General features: G+C 44.4%; 1 protein-coding gene across 1 annotated transcript in view; it reads left to right on the forward strand.

The window, feature by feature from the left end:
* Nucleotides 1–637: 637 nt before the first annotated feature.
* Nucleotides 638–19,527, forward strand: part of TMX3 (thioredoxin related transmembrane protein 3) — a 115,723-nt gene continuing 96,833 nt past the window's right edge. Inside the window, exons 1-2 of the mRNA XM_082258600.1 lie at nt 638–708; nt 844–898. Of these exons, the coding sequence (XP_082114726.1) occupies nt 675–708; nt 844–898 (89 nt within the window). The 5' untranslated portion in view covers nt 638–674. The remainder of the gene's footprint in view (nt 709–843; nt 899–19,527) is intronic.

Raw genomic sequence — 19,527 nt, forward strand, 5'->3', positions numbered from 1 at the left:
TATTTGGATCTCCTGTGTACAGTATTGGGATCTCCCGTGCATAGTATTGGGATCTCCTGTGTACAGTATTGGGATCTCCCGTGCATAGTATTGGGATCTCCTGTGTATAGTATTGGGATCTCCTGTGTACAGTATTGGGATCTCCCGTGCATAGTATTGGGATCTCCTGTGTACAGTACTGGGATCTCCTGTGTATAGTATTGGGATCTCCCGTACATAGTATTGGGATCTCCTGTGTATAGTATTGGAATCTCCTGTGTATAGTATTGGGATCTCCCGTGCATAGTACTGGGATCTCCTGTGTATAGTATTGGGATCTCCTTTGTATAGTATTGGGATCTCCTGTGTATAGTATTGGGATCTCCTGTGTATAGTATTGGGATCTCCTTTGTATAGTATTGGGATCTCCTTTGTATAGTATTAGGATCTCCTTTGTATAGTATTGGGATCTCCCGTGCATAGTACTGGGATCTCCTTTGTATAGTATTGGGATCTCCTTTGTATAGTATTGGGATCGATCTCCTTTGTATAGTATCGAGCTCTCCTGCTCATAGTCAGGAGTCAGGACACAGGACTATAGCTGCATACAATGACAGAAGCCGCCCACCCCTCCCCCTCCCTTACAGGGAGTGTCCTCCCCTCTGTGTTTCCTTCCGGTATCACATCCTCCGAACATGGCAGCTGCCGGCCTCTGCTTCTTAGCAACAGGTAAGGATGACAGCCTCTGTCCATCGGGCGATCGGTGCTGGGCAGGGGTAATGTGTATCCATGGCAGTGTTGATCGTACTGTGTGTGCCGCCATCGGTGCTGGACTGTCACTTACCGCCTTGTCTTCTATTGCAGTCTCCTTGTCTCTGCTGGCCCCCACTTCTGCTTTTGTAGAGGATCTGGATGAGACGTAAGATTTCATTTATACATTTATCTTATTGATCTGATTGATGACTGTTCTCCTGAAGGATGCACACACTGGATCCTATGTCCCCCATTTATAAACAATAGCAGGCTTGTGGGGCTCATTCACACATGTGTGCCGAAGTACATTGCGGAGGTGTGATGCAATCATCATCATCATTAATATATTTTATTACACAGAATTTATATAGTTTGCACTGCGCTGTACAATGAAGCACGGTTACAATGGTGGAGGGGACGCCAGCGTGTCGTGAGATGAGATGAGTTCAGCTGTGCAAAATTGCAAACCTGCCGCATTGCTATACAACGCGCCTGAGCGCAGCGATCACACGGGCGGAGAGCTGCGACAAGGATACTTGCAGGTGGAATGAGTGGGGCGTGCGATTAGAAGCGCCCCCCCCCCCCCAGCTCATTTATACTAACATCCGCCGCTGTTCACGCGCAGAGTTTTGTTTCCGTTGATTTTGGCATGCAAGGTTCTTTGGAGTGATATGGCTGCAAGTCTGCTAAAGGGATGCACTTTTTTTTGGTGCGCGCCGCTGCAGGAACGTGTGCGATTTTGCGTGCATTACTGCATTGCGCAAATGTGAATTGAGAATGAATGAGTGATCCTGGACAAAGGGAAGCAGTTGTCTATAGTCATGTATTTTCATTGCTCAAATAATAACCCCTTGATGCCAGCTGCACACAAATATGCCGCCTCTCAGTGGGTGGGCCTTGGCACGAGCCGCCAAATATTTGCATGCATTAGTGTAAATACATATACATAGTAGGTGAGGTTGAATAAAGACAATAGTCCATCCAGTTCATCCTGTGTAGGTGTGTGTGGCTGTAATCATCTCACATACCCCTGAATGTTCTGATCCTTGAGATGCACGTCCAATAGTCTTTTGACAGCCACCATACTTCCCGCAGAAACCACCTCTTGTGGTAGAGAATTCCACAATCTTGTAGCCCTAACAGTAAAGAACCCCCTGCGTTGCCTGAGGTTAAAACGCTTCTCCTCTAATCGCATTGTATGCCCCCGAGTCCTCATGCAATCCCTTCGACTGAACAGCTTTTTTTCTAAGCTGAGATCCCCATTGAGATATTTAAAAATTGCTATCATGTCCCCCCTACAGCAGTGCCGAGACCGCGTTACCGGGTGGTCACCGGAAAGCTCCCAATCGCTACTTGCAATCAGGAGCTTTCTGATCATGTGACAGCAAATCACAGCGGTCACATGATCAGAAGCCCCACCTCCCGACATCCTAAACCCTTAAAAGGCCAGGAGGTGCCGGGGCCAAGAGGTTAAGGGCCTGGTTCACACTGGTACGATGCGGAAAACCCTGAGATTCTGTGCCCGTTCCTGAATTGCACACTGAGATCTGCGAACCACTGTGGGTGTCAATGTAAAGTTAATGACCCCCCCCCCCAGATGGAATCGCAGTGCGAACAGTGAAATGGTGCAGGAATCGGAGTGCATAGGTGTGAACGCCCATGTTATCTGATTCCAGTGCCGACCAAGAAAAGGGTCCTGCACCAGTTTGTATGGCTGAAATTGCATCACACAGCAATGCAGTGCGAATCACATGCGGTGTTTGGCATCACACACACAGCAATGCAGTGCGAATCACATGTGGTGTTTGGCATCACACTAGTGTGAATTGGCCCTAAACCCCCAAACCAAAACTGTAATCTATGTACTATATTGCAACTCACCAATCATTAGATGTGGTGACTGCATTCGTTTTCTTTTTTAGGCTTTTTCCCCTCTGTTTTCTCCTTGTGATCTGGCCATACACAATTAGAAATTGTTTGGAAAAGCGTTTGATATGCTTGATTGTTCAATTATCGAAATGCAAAGTTTTATGGGAAAAAAACGAACTGTCATGTCAGTCTAAACGATCGAAACAGTAGTGGAATCGACCAAAAACTGTTTGAAAAAATCAACAGCGTATGTGCGTTTTTAAAATGTAACCCCGGATCGTGTCTGATCGATCGATGTAAAATGTACCGCTTATGTATGATTGGTAATATATCAATAATTAGGCGACAAATATCAATACAATGATGGCGTTATCGCATGCAGATTCAAAAAATCTTTAGAAATCCGACCATTTATTCCCAACGATTTTCTAATCGGTTACGGCCAGCGTGACGCACCTCCAGCGTCAGGGAGACTCAACACTGGATGAAGGAGAACAGAAAGCACCTTTGGACATCAGCATGGGTAATCTGGGGGAGGGGAGTGTTGTAAATGTACTAGCAGATTTAGATACACTAACAAATTGAATTTAAACTCCAGCTAATATAGAAGTACATTATACTTTATAAGAAGTTACAGCAAGCAGATCGTTTGTTTGTTTTTCCTTTCAGGCTAAGGCTCCGTTTCCACTACCGAGGCTACGAAGTCGTGCTACTTCTAGCGCGACTTCGTAGTGAAAGTTGTTTGCGGCTTTCAGTGAGACTTGTCCCTCATTATAGAGGGAAGTCGCACTGAAGTCGGCCCAAAAGTAGTGCACAAACTACTTTTGAAGTCGCCGCAACTCAAGTCGCGGCAGTGAAAACGGGCCAGATTGAAACGAATGGCTTTTGACTTGCTGTGCGACTTGACATGTGTCAAGTCGCATAGCAAGTCGCACTAGTGGAAACCGAGCCTAAAGGTTTTACATAATAAATAAATAAATAAATAAATTAAAAAAAAAAAAACTGATCATTGTAAGCACCCCGGTCAGTGGTAAATAGGTTGTCTCAACCGTCTAACTGCTACACCTGCAGGACAGCTTGTTCTGTTGAAACACTACAGACTTACTGGCAGGATCCAAAAATAAATAGGGTATATGGTAATCCGTTATGGGCCTCAGAGATGCCGAAGCAGATATTATATCTAGCTACACAATTGTGTATAATAACACAATTTGAAGGCTAGAGAAAAAAGCATAAAGTAACCGTTGGATGAGTATACAGATTCGAAAAAACAGAAATTGTGGGGGTGGCCCAAAATGGAGCACTCCCACAGAAAACCAACTAAGGGTACTCAAGCAAAAAATATAGTGTAAAAAGTTAAATTTTATTAAGGCACTTATGCCTGTGAAAATACGAGAATAGGACTCAATACAAGGCAATGGAGGAACACACTACTTAGACACTGTTAAAAAACATATAATAAAAAGTGGCATGAAACACATGTAGAGAATGGGACTGGAGCATGTCAATAGTTAAATGAGAAATAAACCACAATGGATTATCTGGAGTTGTGGATACACCTAAGGTGAATTGGAAAATAACAATCAGATAATGGTTCAAATAACTCATGTATGACCTAACATACCACCAGACATGTATCGAACATGTGGTCGGTACACTTGCCAGGTGGTATGTAAAGACCTCTATGGATGCATCCGATAGCACAGTGAATGAACGTACTCCTAAGTAAATTGATGAGAATCAATAGCTCACTAGTGCTTAGTGAACCTCACAGCGTGTCCGTGCAGGTGTATGCATGGGGCACAAAGAAATCCTGCAGTCCTCTCAAAGGGAAGGAATAAGCTTCACTGCAAAAGAAGGGGACAGAGGGTAGGTCACCAGGAGTTGATGGAGGGGTGTGCTACTCGGCTGCTGGAGTCCAGTAGAGCTCCGGATCCGCTGCTGCATGTACCGATTAGGTGAAGATGTCCTCATACAGAAAACTGAGGTACAGCCAACATGGGGGAATGTTCCACTGGTATAACAGTAAAGGCAGCTTTACCTGCAGATGTTGTGGGGGTATGCGGTCCGGCTGTGCTCTAGATGGGATCCATGGAGGTATAGAGCTCCGTCCCAGTCCTGTTATACTGTGCAGACCGTTCCGCTGTCTTCTCCGGAGCGGCGTTCAACCCGGTTATCGGCTACCACGGCATAGAGGATCCAGTTGCTTCCTGGTATGAGTGAAAGACGTCACTTCCGGTAAGTACGGTCCGCCGGGTGCCTGGTGAGGGGAACAGCCGCTGACAGTAGCCAAGGAGATGGCGGGCAATATGGACTATGCTGCACAGGGGGACACAGTGTAAGATGCCACAACGCCAACGCTGACGCGTTTCACCGACGAGCAGTCGGTTTCTTCAGAGCTAGTGGTGTAATCCAAGGTATCCGCCTTTATGTTAGACTTAATTGGCTGCAATAAATTAACCATATCGTCACCATTACGGCATTTAACCCATGTATGGGATATCTATGGATATTATCTCCCCAATGGATAGAAGATACCCATGTCTTTCAGTAAGGTGATTAAGTCAAGCATAAGGAGTGGTACCATAGGAAATGTCGGCGTTCATAATGATGAACAATAAAAAATACTGCATAATACCGATGAGCTGTGCGATAAATATAAAATCAATGATTAAAGGTTGTTAGTTTATATAATTGCCATCACCGTGGGAACTCGTATAAACAGGGGGGGGAGAAAAGAAATTTACCCATATCACATGAAATATAAATGATACCTTAGGTTAGACAGGCTGAGAAGAGATCACAGAGCTAATGGCCTATTATTGAACAGGTCTGTGTTTTACACTATATTAAGGGTGCACAAAGATGTATATTACGTAGTAGATATAAATGTTAGGCATCTACATGTAAGAAAGAGGAAATATAGAGAATTTGGCCGGGTGAAAACAGAACCGTGCCCCTCCCATCTCGGACATCTGGGGGGTGACCAGGGGGCTTTATTCATGCGTTAAGAAAAGGCTGGAGATTGAATTCAACATTTAAACCATGGGGTACCCGAGACCCCATCATGTATATCCACATCTTTTCTTTTTGAAGGAGGACATTGTCAAAGTCACCCCTTCTAGCTGGCAATTTAAGTGCGTATATCCCCCTAACTTTCAAGCCCTCCGGGTCAGCCCCGTGATGTTCCAAGAAATGGAGGGGCACGGTTCTGTTGTCCACTTTTTTCCTGATGTCGGAGATATGTTCCAGAATCCGCACTTTGAGCTGGCGTTTTGTCTTGCCGATGTAAGACTTCTTACAGGGGCAGATAAGTTCGTAAATCACGCGCTCTGTTTGGCAGTTAATGAAACTGTTTATGGTAAATTCCCTCCGCCCATCACAGCTTGAAAAAGTTTTACATTTCAAGACCGATTTGCAGATTGTGCATCTTCCGCATGGGAACATGCCTTTTAATCTAGGCAGTGAAGTGAGCCAATTGTCTTCTCTTCGTGAGCGTGTGAACTCTGAATGGCAAAGATTATCCCTAAGGCTCGGTGCCCGTTTGGCTGTAAGAAGGGGGCGTGGTCCAACAATACGTTCTATTGGAGGAGAAATCGTGAGGACTGGCCAGTGTTTATTTAACACTGTCCTGACCTGTTCCCATTGCGTGCCGAAAGGTGTAATGATACGGGGACAAGTTGTCTCTGTCGAAGTTTTTTTAGAGGTTGAAACGTCACCGTTGCCCAGGAGGGTTGTCCTTGGTCTCAGAGCCACTTTTTTGCGGGCTCGTTTAATGGTCTGGTGTGTGTAACCCCTTTCACGGAATCTCTTATGAAGCTGTCTGGCTTCCACCTGATAGTCCTCTGGTTCAGAGCAATTCCTTTTGTGACGGAGAAATTGACCCACTGGGATGCTCTGGACCAGGGATCTAGGGTGGTGGCTACTTGCCGCGAGGAGTGTATTGGCTGCGGTCTCCTTGCGGTATGTAGTTGTTTTGAGCCTGCCACTCTCATTAGAAATGAGCAAGTCTAAGAAGGGGAGGTGACTAGGAGAGGCATTGAATGTAAGTTTAATATTGCGGTCGTTGTCGTTGAGCTCATGCATGAATTCCTCCAATTCATATTGGGTACCGCCCCAGAGGAGCAGGACATCGTCGATGTACCTCAGCCACATACGTGAGTGGCTGAGGTACATCGGGGATGGATAGACCACCTGCTCCTCCCAGAGTCCCAAATGAAGACACGCGTAGGCCGGGGCCCACGGTGCCCCCATGGATGTCCCTCTGATTTGTTGATAATAATTTTGTAAAAATTGGAAATAATTGTGTTGGAGTAAGAATTCCAGGAGCTCAACGACAAATTCATTGTGCGCCCCCAAATGTGAGTGATGCTGACCAAGGAAATGAGTAACTGCCTGTAAACCCCACTTATGAGGGATAGAAGTATACAGGCTCTCTACATCAATCCCAACCAAGGTAATGTCATGCATGGTAGGAGTATGCGATAGTTTTTGAAGGACATCCCTGGTGTCCTGTACGTAGGAGGGTAGGCTAGTTACCATCTCCTTGATCAGTACATCAATAAATTGACCCATCTTTTCAAGTGGTCCCCCTATCGCAGAGACGATGGGTCTACCTGGGGGGTTATTCAGGGATTTGTGCAGTTTGGGGATGATATAAAAAGTTGGAATGTTGTAACTCTTTATAGTCAAGTGATCTGCCTCTCTCTTGGAGATCAAGTCTGCCTCTTTGGCTCTTTGCTCGTCGGTGAAACGCGTCAGCGTTGGCGTTGTGGCATCTTACACTGTGTCCCCCTGTGCAGCATAGTCCATATTGCTCGCCATCTCCTTGGCTACTGTCAGCGGCTGTTCCCCTCACCAGGCACCCGGCGGACCGTACTTACCGGAAGTGACGTCTTTCACTCATACCAGGAAGCAACTGGATCCTCTATGCCGTGGTAGCCGATAACCGGGTTGAACGCCGCTCCGGAGAAGACAGCGGAACGGTCTGCACAGTATAACAGGACTGGGACGGAGCTCTATACCTCCATGGATCCCATCTAGAGCACAGCCGGACCGCATACCCCCACAACATCTGCAGGTAAAGCTGCCTTTACTGTTATACCAGTGGAACATTCCCCCATGTTGGCTGTACCTCAGTTTTCTGTATGAGGACATCTTCACCTAATCGGTACATGCAGCAGCGGATCCGGAGCTCTACTGGACTCCAGCAGCCGAGTAGCACACCCCTCCATCAACTCCTGGTGACCTACCCTCTGTCCCCTTCTTTTGCAGTGAAGCTTATTCCTTCCCTTTGAGAGGACTGCAGGATTTCTTTGTGCCCCATGCATACACCTGCACGGACACGCTGTGAGGTTCACTAAGCACTAGTGAGCTATTGATTCTCATCAATTTACTTAGGAGTACGTTCATTCACTGTGCTATCGGATGCATCCATAGGGTGGGTCCAGAGCATCCCAGTGGGTCAATTTCTCCGTCACAAAAGGAATTGCTCTGAACCAGAGGACTATCAGGTGGAAGCCAGACAGCTTCATAAGAGATTCCGTGAAAGGGGTTACACACACCAGACCATTAAACGAGCCCGCAAAAAAGTGGCTCTGAGACCAAGGACAACCCTCCTGGGCAACGGTGACGTTTCAACCTCTAAAAAAACTTCGACAGAGACAACTTGTCCCCGTATCATTACACCTTTCGGCACGCAATGGGAACAGGTCAGGACAGTGTTAAATAAACACTGGCCAGTCCTCACGATTTCTCCTCCAATAGAACGTATTGTTGGACCACGCCCCCTTCTTACAGCCAAACGGGCACCGAGCCTTAGGGATAATCTTTGCCATTCAGAGTTCACACGCTCACGAAGAGAAGACAATTGGCTCACTTCACTGCCTAGATTAAAAGGCATGTTCCCATGCGGAAGATGCACAATCTGCAAATCGGTCTTGAAATGTAAAACTTTTTCAAGCTGTGATGGGCGGAGGGAATTTACCATAAACAGTTTCATTAACTGCCAAACAGAGCGCGTGATTTACGAACTTATCTGCCCCTGTAAGAAGTCTTACATCGGCAAGACAAAACGCCAGCTCAAAGTGCGGATTCTGGAACATATCTCCGACATCAGGAAAAAAGTGGACAACAGAACCGTGCCCCTCCATTTCTTGGAACATCACGGGGCTGACCCAGAGGGCTTGAAAGTTAGGGGGATATACGCACTTAAATTGCCAGCTAGAAGGGGTGACTTTGACAATGTCCTCCTTCAAAAAGAAAAGATGTGGATATACATGATGGGGTCTCGGGTACCCCATGGTTTAAATGTTGAATTCAATCTCCAGCCTTTTCTTAACGCATGAATAAAGCCCCCTGGTCACCCCCCAGATGTCCGAGATGGGAGGGGCACGGTTCTGTTTTCACCCGGCCAAATTCTCTATATTTCCTCTTTCTTACATGTAGATGCCTAACATTTATATCTACTACGTAATATACATCTTTGTGCACCCTTAATATAGTGTAAAACACAGACCTGTTCAATAATAGGCCATTAGCTCTGTGATCTCTTCTCAGCCTGTCTAACCTAAGGTATCATTTATATTTCATGTGATATGGGTAAATTTCTTTTCTCCCCCCCCTGTTTATACGAGTTCCCACGGTGATGGCAATTATATAAACTAACAACCTTTAATCATTGATTTTATATTTATCGCACAGCTCATCGGTATTATGCAGTATTTTTTATTGTTCATCATTATGAACGCCGACATTTCCTATGGTACCACTCCTTATGCTTGACTTAATCACCTTACTGAAAGACATGGGTATCTTCTATCCATTGGGGAGATAATATCCATAGATATCCCATACATGGGTTAAATGCCGTAATGGTGACGATATGGTTAATTTATTGCAGCCAATTAAGTCTAACATAAAGGCGGATACCTTGGATTACACCACTAGCTCTGAAGAAACCGACTGCTCGTCGGTGAAACGCGTCAGCGTTGGCGTTGTGGCATCTTACACTGTGTCCCCCTGTGCAGCATAGTCCATATTACTGGCAGGATCGCCAGGTGAACATACAGGAAAGAAAGTCTAAAATAGAAAACTAATGCAGCCATCACATGTAAGAATTGGTAAGCTGCAATATAGTAAGTGTTTGCTTTTAAGCACTTGAGCTCTGAAAGGTTTCACCCCCTCCCCTTCATGAGCAGGCCATTTTTTGCTATTCAGCACTGTGCTACTTTAACTGGTAATTGCACAGTCATGCAATGCTGTACCCAAACTATTTTTTTTTTTTTTCACACAAATAGAGCTTTTTATTGGTGGTATTTGATCACCACTTGGTGTTTTTTTTTTTTTTTTTTTTGCAATATAAATGAAAAAAGACTTTAAATAAATAAACTTAAATATTTTCTACTTTCTGCTATAAAACATACCCAATAAACAAATTTAAAAAAAAAATTAAATTTCTTCATAAATTTAGGCCGAAATGTATTCTGCTACACATACAGTCTTTGGTAAAAGAAAAATCCCAATAGGTGTATTTTGATTGGTTTGAGTGAAAGTTATTGCGCCTACAAACTATGGGATATATACTGGAATTGGTATTTATTTATTTTTTTCATACTAGTAATGGCAGTGATTAGGGACCTATAGTGGGACTGTGATAGTGTCCGACTGCCTCCAGCACTAACTAACACTTTGTGGGAACTGTCTAACTGCCCCTGACATCTACAGTGACTAATAATATGCACTGTCACTCTATTAATGTCACTGGCTGGGAAGGGGTTAACTGTGTGCCTAGCCAGTGTTAAAGTGATTGTAAAGTTTCGTTTTTTGTTTTTTTTTCCCCAATAAAATAACAAACCTACTCTAGTTCCTACCTCCTCTGTGCAGTTGGTTTTGCACACGGCAGCCCCCATCCTCCTCTTCTCGGGTCCCTGGCTGGAGCTCCTGGTCCCTCCCTTCTGTTGAGTCACAGCAAGCAGCTTGTTATGGGGGCACTTGAACCGCAGCTATGTGTATACATTCAGACATGGAGCTGCTGTTTGGCCCCACCCCCTCTCCTGATTGGCTGAGTTTGATTGCCAATGGTGTCACTGCTTTGTCTCAGCCAGTCAGGAGAGAGAGTCCCAAACGGCTGAGGCACTCCCGGACATCACTGGATGGAGAGAGGGCTCAGGTAAGTCTTGGGGGACCGAAGGCAATGTTACACCACTCCAGGTGCGATGAATCCACCCTTTAATGACCGGGTGCAGGTCCAGGCCATGGTCTGAGTAGCTATCCAAGTACAAAAGAAGTTTTGACCACACTCCAGCATATAAAGGATAAAACCTTTTTCTTTATTCCTTATTCTCAATAGTTCTTGCCAATAACAAAAACAGGATATGTTGATGCATTTCACAAACTAAATTTGCTTAATCAGAACCTAAAATGCACCCCTCTGTGTGTCACTTAAAGGGGAGTTCTGCCCCCCCCTTACAAAAATTAAAAGTCAGCAGCTACACATACTGTAGCTGCTGACTATTAATATTAGGACACTTACCTGTCCTGGAGTCCAGCGATGTCGGCACTTGCCTGTCCTGGAGTCCAGCCATGTCGGCACTTGCCTGCCCTGGAGTCCAGCCATGTCGGCACTTGCCTGTCCTGGAGTCCAGCCATGTCGGCACTTGCCTGCCCTGGAGTCCAGCCATGTCGGCACTTGCCTGCCCTGGAGTCCAGCCATGTCGGCACTTGCCTGCCCTGGAGTCCAGCCATGTCGGCACTTGCCTGCCCTGGAGTCCAGCCATGTCGGCACTTGCCTGCCCTGGAGTCCAGCCATGTCGGCACTTGCCTGCCCTGGAGTCCAGCCATGTCGGCACTTGCCTGCCCTGGAGTCCAGCCATGTCGGCACCGCAGCCGATGTTTCTATCGGGTGCTGCCGCCGCCATTGCTGGTGAGGAAACCTAGCAGTGAAGCCTTGCGGCCTCACGGCCGGGTCCCTACTGGGCATGCGCAAAGCGTGCTGCGCTCAGTTACTGACCTGGAAGCAGAGGGAGGAGGAGGGGGCCAAACCTCTGACGTATCTCGCCACGGCGAGGTCGGACGGAAGTGGGGACAGGGTACCAGTCAAAAATGGATACCTGCTCCCCCCCCCCCCCCCCCCGAAAGGCGCCAAATGTGGAGGAGACAGATAAGCGGAAGTTCCACTTTTGAGCCTTAAATAGTGAAGAAAACAGCTGAACACAACAGGTTCCTATATGCAAAAGAGGTAGCTGAATAACAAACATTCATCCTTTTAAAAACAACATCTAAATGTACAAAATACAAAGCACAGGACCTTATTGGATTCACCAATAGGGTGTGGGCATATAAATATACAAATAAAATGTAAAGACTCGCAAAAATATATCCATGTCCGGTCTTCTGTATAAATAAGATCCATATACCCATTGATGAAAAGATCATCAAAGTCGCACGAGCAGGGAATACTAATATATATATATACAGTGGGTACGGAAAGTATTCAGACCCCCTTAAATTTTTTACTCTTTGTTATATTGCAGCCATTTGCTAAAATCATTTAAGTTCATTCTTCTTCCTCATGAATGTACACATAGCACCCCATACTGACAGAAAAACACAGAATTGTTGACATTGTTGCAGATTTATTAAAAAAGAAAAACTGAAATATCACATGGTCCTAAGTATTCAGACCCTTTGCTGTGACACTCATATTTAACTCAGGTGCTTTCCATTTCTTCTGATCATCCTTGAGATGGTTCTACACCTTCATTTGAGTCCAGCTGTGTTTGATTATACTGATTGGACTTGATTAGGAAAGCCACACACCTGTCTATACAAGACCTTCCAGATCACAATGCATGTCAGAGCAAATGAGAATCATGAGGTCAAAGGAACTGCCTGAAGAGCTCAGAGACAGAATTGTGGCAAGGCACAGATCTGGCCAAGGTTACAAAAAGATTTCTGCTGCACTTAAGGTTCCTAAGAGCACAGTGGCCTCCATAATCCTCAAATGGAAGACGTTTGGGACGACCAGAACCCTTCCTAGAGCTGGCCGTCCGGCCAAACTGAGCTATCGGGGGAGAAGAGCCTTGGTGAGAGAGGTAAAGAAGAACCCAAAGATCACTGTGGCTGAGCTCCAGAGATGCAGTCAGGAGATGGGAGAAAGTTGTAGAAAGTCAACCATCACTGCAGCCCTCCACCAGTCGGGGCTTTATGGCAGAGTGGCCCGACGGAAGCCTCTCCTCAGTGTAAGACACATGAAAGCCCGCATGGAGTTTGCTAAAAAAACACCTGAAGGACTCCAAGATGGTGAGAAATAAGATTCTCTGGTCTGATGAGACCAAAATAGAACTTTTTGGCCTTAATTCTAAGCGGTATGTGTGGAGAAAACCAGGCACTGCTTATCACCTGTCCAATACAGTCCCAACAGTGAAGCATGGTGGTGGCAGCATCATGCTGTGGGGGTGTTTTTCAGCTGCAGGGACAGGACGACTGGTTGCAATCGAGGAAAGATGAATGCGGCCAAGTACAGGGATATCCTGGACAAAAACCTTCTCCAGAGTGCTCTGGACCTCAGACTGGGCCGAAGGTTTACCTTCCAACAAGACAATGACCCTAAGCACACAGCTAAAATATCAAAGGAGTGGCTTCACAACAACTCCGTGACTGTTCTTGAATGGCCCAGCCAGAGCCCTGACTTAAACCCGATTGAGCATCTCTGGAGAGACCTAAAAATGGCTGTCCACCAATGTTTACCATCCAACCTGACAGAACTGGAGAGGATCTGCAAGGAGGAAGGGCAGAGGATCCCCAAATCCAGGTGTGAAAGACTTGTTGCATCTTTCCCAAAAAGACTCCTGGCTGTATTAGATCAAAAGGGGGCTTCTACTAAATACTGAGCAAAGGGTCTGAATACTTAGGACCATGTGATATTTCAGTTTTTCTTTTTTAATAAATCTGCAACAATGTCAACAATTCTGTGTTTTTCTGTCAGTATGGGGTGCTATGCGTACATTCATGAGGAAGAAGAATGAACTTAAATGATTTTAGCAAATGGCTGCAATATAACAAAGAGTGAAAAATTTAAGGGGGTCTGAATACTTTCCGTACCCACTGTATATATATATATATGTATTTGTATGTATATAATTATTAAGGAGATGAAAAAGATCAAATAGCATATCAAAAATACAGAAGTAGAAATTATACATGGTAACCAATGTATACATTAGTATATAATAAAGACATTGTTATAAATCTAACAAAAAATCCACACGGGGAACGATCGAGAATCAACCAAAAAGGGAGAAACAACAGTAACCCCAGACATTTTACAGATAAAATAGATAAAACATAAAAAAACCCTTCTATTGTGTATTTGCAAAAGAGTGGAAACCAAAAATATAACTCCATATCTATCTAATATGTCTCAGCACCACAGAGGCATCCGTAATGGTCATTATTATAAATCTTTTACATGTCCGAAAATATCGGCAGATATCGGCCAATACCAATATCCGATGACCAAAATATCGGTATCGGCATTAAAAAAAGCGATATCGGTCGATCACTAATTTATGTCATATTTATTTATTTTTTACTAGTAATGGCAGCGATCTGCGATTTTTAGCAGGACTGTGACATTGCGGCAGACAGTAATCAGTGCTAAAAAGATGCACTTTTACTGTAATAATGACATTGGCAGGGAAGGGGTTAACCTAGTTGGTGGTCAAGGGGTTAAATGTAAGCCTAGGGGCGTGTTTACTAACTGTGTGGGGTTGGGCTTTTGAAATGACCATAGAGACCTGTCACCCTATATAGAAGGATCACAGGCGCTCTGATTTTTTCAGAGAGAAGATCGGTCGGCTGTGTTTACAACAGCTGCCCGTCCTTCTCTGTCAGCGGGGAGCGATTGCGGATGGCCGGCGGCAATTGCGGCCACCAGCCCCGTGCTTCGACATCCCCCCTGCCTGGTGGGGACAGGAGCGCATTGGCGGTGGCGCACGCTTGCCCCTCAGCACCAGGCTTGCGACCGACGTACCCCTACGTCTGTTCACGCAGGAGGGGCCGCCTGCCACAGTATAAGTGCGGCAGGCGGTCCGTAACTGGGTAATACTTTACAAAAAACATTGGGTATTATTTTGTGTTTGTGCTCACCAAAACTAATTAACTTGTTTTTTTTCCTGAAAATTTGCGTTTGATAAATTTCTGCGCAAATATCGTACGACATAAAAAATTGCAACAACCACCGTTTTATTCTCCAGGCTCTCTGCCTAAAAATATGTATAAAGTTTGGGGATGCTAAGTAATTTTCTACCCAAAAAAAAAAAAAATGCAGATTTGTATGATGTATGAGAGAAATGTCAGAAATGGTCCGGACTGGAAGTGGTAAAAGAAAAATGGAAGCATCTGCTTTCTATAAATGTTTTGTATATTGCTAAACAGGGCTGACATTTGTGACGAGCTGAGCGTGCTGAATAGCCCAGTGTGAGCTCCTGGTATCGGGGAAATCTGTCTCTGGGGGATTTATAATGTGCGGTTCATTGAGTAGCCATCAGATAATTGGCTCAGTGGAACGCAGAATAAGCTATGATGGTATACTGTAAAGTCCTGAGTCAGAACAAAACGCGGTAGCAGAAAAGACGTGCTCTGTTTATGTAGGGCTTCCATTGACATTGTTGCAGTGATGGCAGCTTTCTTTGGAAAGTGACGAAACTGGGTGTCCTAATGAAAACAATGATGATTTGTTATGTCAGGGCCAGGTGCGGGAAAAGCTCGGGTCTGGGAGAATTGCTCCGGGGAGTTTGTGCTGCAATAATGGCATAGAGTTTCAAACCAGTGGGAGTTGATTGTTGTAAATTTAGAGCACTAGGAATCCTGCCTTCTATTCCTGTCATTAGTTATCCCTTCTTTTGTATATTAAAGAAATAATAGGGATTGTCTTTTATATGACCGGGTGAATTAAAATGTGCGTCCTAAAAAAAATGAGTTTTCTAATGTGAAAAAATATCTTTATACATAACATGCAGTGACAATAAAGTGACAAGGGCTTGTGCAAAGCAATTATAGCTGGGTTCCTTCTCCTCCTACTTCAAAGTCCTTTCATCAAACTGTCCGAATATAAATCAAGGAAGTGATCAGTGTCCACTGAACAAACTGGAAAACAAATGTGAGTTCACAGCTGTGCTCCCCTCTCTCCTCCCTGCTTACCAGAAGTCGGTAAGAGATAAGCCTTATAGATCTCCACCAAGGCACGCACCTCCTCTCAGGGATGGGGGTCACTATGATGTTACTTTCAGGGCTCTATCCTCCTCACCACCAAGTACCATCCGCCATATGAATAAAATAAACGTCCATAGTGTAATATGTTTAACAACTTACCAACCGCCCAACGTTGGCCGCTTAAACCTAAATACCGGTGTTATGGCAGCAGATAGCGTGGTATTTTTTTAAACGGCGGGAGGTCTGCTTTCCAAAAAGGGTGGTCCCAGCGGCGGATTCGCCGCGGGATCACCTTTCCAGGGCCCCCTCCCGCCGCGTCCCGGTACTTTTCCCCGCTTACCGAACCCGCCGGCAGCGGGGAAAACGATCCAGTCCCGAATCCTCACAGACAGGATGTCGAGTGAGGGCAAGCTTGCCCTCACTCGACTCTATGGTCTTGGAGGACCGGAGCGACGGCAAACGTCGTTGCCTAGCAACCGGTTTAAATGTCCCTTTTTTTTTTTTTATTTTTCATTTTATTTATTTATTCATTTTTTTTTCATCTTTTAGGCCTCTTTCACACGGGCGCTCCGTTTTTGTTGTCCATTCAGTCACTTTTTTTTTTTTTTTTACGGACACGGATGTGCACTTGTGTCATCCGGTCCGTATGTCCGCATATCATCCCATTCGTTTGCGGATGATATACGGACATAATGTATGTCTATGGGATTGCGGATGACACCGCTGACACCGATTTTGCATCTGTTCCGTTTTTTAAACGGAAGAAAAATGGGGTTCTATTCCATTCCAAAAAACGGAACAGAACTGAAAGGACACAAATCGGATGTCAGCGGATGATCATCCGCTGACATCCGCAATCCCATTGACATGCATTATGTCCGTATATCACCCGCAAACGGATGGGGTGATGTACGAACATACAGAACGCCCGTGTGAAAGAGGCCTAAGGGTACTTGTGAGATCTGAGGACTTTTTGACCCCAGATCTCACAAAAAAGTTTTCCTGTCGTGCCTTTTTCTATTACAAGTAATGTTTACATTTCTTGTAATATGAATAAAAATTATCACATTTTTTTTTCTTTTTAAAACGGTGTAAAAATAAAAAATAATAAAATAAATAGTAACAAAAAAAAAAAAATTAAAGCGCCCTGTCCCCGTTAGCTCGCGCACAGAAGCGAACGCTTACGGAAACCCCGTTCACATATGTAAACAGTGTTCAAACCACACATGAGGTATCGCCGCGATCAATGGAGCGAGAGCAATAATTTGAGCCCTAGACCTCCTCTGTAACTCTAAGATGACAACCTGTAGAAATTTTTAAAGTGTCGCCTATGGGGATTTTTAAAGTTTGTCACCATTCCATGAGTGTGCACAATTTTGAAGCATGACATGTTGGGTATTTGTTTACTCGGCGTAACATTATCTTTCACATTATGGAAAAAAATTGGGTTTCTTATTTTTTTAATTAAAAAAATGTGAATTTTTTCCAAAAAATTGCGTTTGGAAGACCGCTGTGCAAATACGGTGTGATAAAAAATATTACAATAATCTGCATTTTATTCTCTAGGGTCTCTGCTAAAAAAAATATATATAATGTTTGGGGGTTCTAAGTAGTTTTTTTGCAAAAAAAAATGATTTTAGCTTGTAAACATCAAGTGTCAAAAATAGGCCTGGTGGGTAAGTGGTTAAAACAAGTATTTATTCAAGTAACAAATCATCATTACAATCACAATTTCTCCATAAAGATAAGCCTCTTTCCTGCTGTGGTGGACGCTGCGGCTCCCCTGCACTCCAACCACTGGAAATGGAAGTGACGTCAGACGCTCGACCTGCAGCATATTAGTGATTTATATTCGGACAGTTTGATGAAAGGACTTTGAAGTAGTAGGAGGAGGAACCCAGCTATAATTGCTTTGCACAAGCACTTGTCACTTTATTGTCACTGCATGAGTTTTATGTTTAATGATATTGTCACTATATTTATTTATGTATGTTAATGGTACTATCATTTATTAAGTTATGGTTTATGCAGCACGGTAATAATACTATTGTATTAACACAGTATAGTGGAGAATAATTTTTGAGCAGCGCTGACACTTTTGCACACAGACACTTTGAAGGAATTTATTCCTTTTTATCAGCAGCAGCCTAACCAAATTTAGTTAAATATAGTTTTTTGTCATTTTTAGCACCAAAATTCTTATATATCACATTATTTATATAATTTTATATATTTAATTTAGCACACATTCCTAAGCGCAGGTTCACCCCCGGGTCTTTTCAGTCATACACATGGCTTTTTGAAAATATGGCAACTGGTGCGCAGGATGTTGCTACACGCAAAATCTCACATAAAAACTGCTCTGTATGCATGTAATGGTTTATATGTATACCGCATTACCATGTAAATGGCTCTCAAGGAAACTGCCTAGTGACCTCCTTTGCTACACCTAGTATACTGATAAGATGCAAGTGCCTTCCCAAGGAGCCCCCTAGTGTCCTCCATAGTTAAAACACCTAGCATCTTTCACTGATAGGACGCAGGACTTAGGTGGCTTCCCAAGGAAGACAACTAGTGCCCTCCTTAGCTAGAACACCTAGCATCTTTCACTGATAGGAAGAACGTTGGTGACTTTCCATAGAAGACACCTAGTGCCCTCCATAGCTAAAACACATAGCATCTTCACTGATAGGACTCAGGTGGCTTCCCAAGGAAGACGCCTAATGCCCTCCTTAGCCAGAACACCTAGCATCTTTCACTGATAGGAAGAACGTAGGTAACTTCCCATAGAAGACACCTAGTGCCTTCCATAGCTAGACTATATAGCATCTTTCACTGATAGGACACACGTGGCTTCCCATAGAAGACTCCTAACGTTCTCCACCTAGCATCATTCACTGATAGGAAGAACGTAGGTGGCTTCCCATAGAAGACACCTAGTGCCCTCCATAGCTAGACTACATAGCATCATTCACTAATAGGACACAGGTGGCTTCCCAAGAAAGCCACCTTGTGTCTCCCTTTGCTAGGACACCACAAATCACCCACTGATAGAATGCTGGTGACTTCTGAAGGAAGCCACCTTGCGCCCTCCTTTGCTAGGACAACATGGATCCCCCGCAGGTCCTTGCTAGGACAGGTCGCATCTGCCACCGATTCCTTGGGAAGCCACCTTGATAGGATGCAGGTGGTTTCCTTGGGAAGCCACCTTGCGTCCTCCTTTGCTAGGGCACGATGGACCCACCACTGATAGGATGCAGATGGCTTCCCAAGGAAGCCACCTTGCGTCCTCCTTTGGTAAGACACCAAGCATCCTCCACTGATAGAACTCATGTGGCTTCGCAATTCGCATCTACCCAACGTGGAATGCGAACAGCAAAAAAAAAAAAAATATTTTTTTTAGGTTTTTTTTAATACTTTCCCATTGTATACAACATAAAAGCTTTTAATGATAATGGCGCATTAAACGTTTTTATTATGTTAATGGTTACCAGGCAACTTTACAGATATAATCTGATACCTCCTGCCTTCATGTTCCCTGTGCTTTGATAGCCAGGTCCAGTGTAAACCTTCCTTTATTTACATTCAGCTTATTTGCAGCACAGTAACTGCATAGCAATGAAATGTAGTTCATATTTATATAGCACATTTGATGATTTTCATTTGATGTCTTCTATAGTAGTAGATTGTTTGCAGGTCAAAAACCCTTCC

This window comes from Pelophylax lessonae (assembly GCF_965119305.1).
Source record: "Pelophylax lessonae genome assembly, chromosome: 5".
Lineage (NCBI taxonomy): Eukaryota > Metazoa > Chordata > Amphibia > Anura > Ranidae > Pelophylax > Pelophylax lessonae.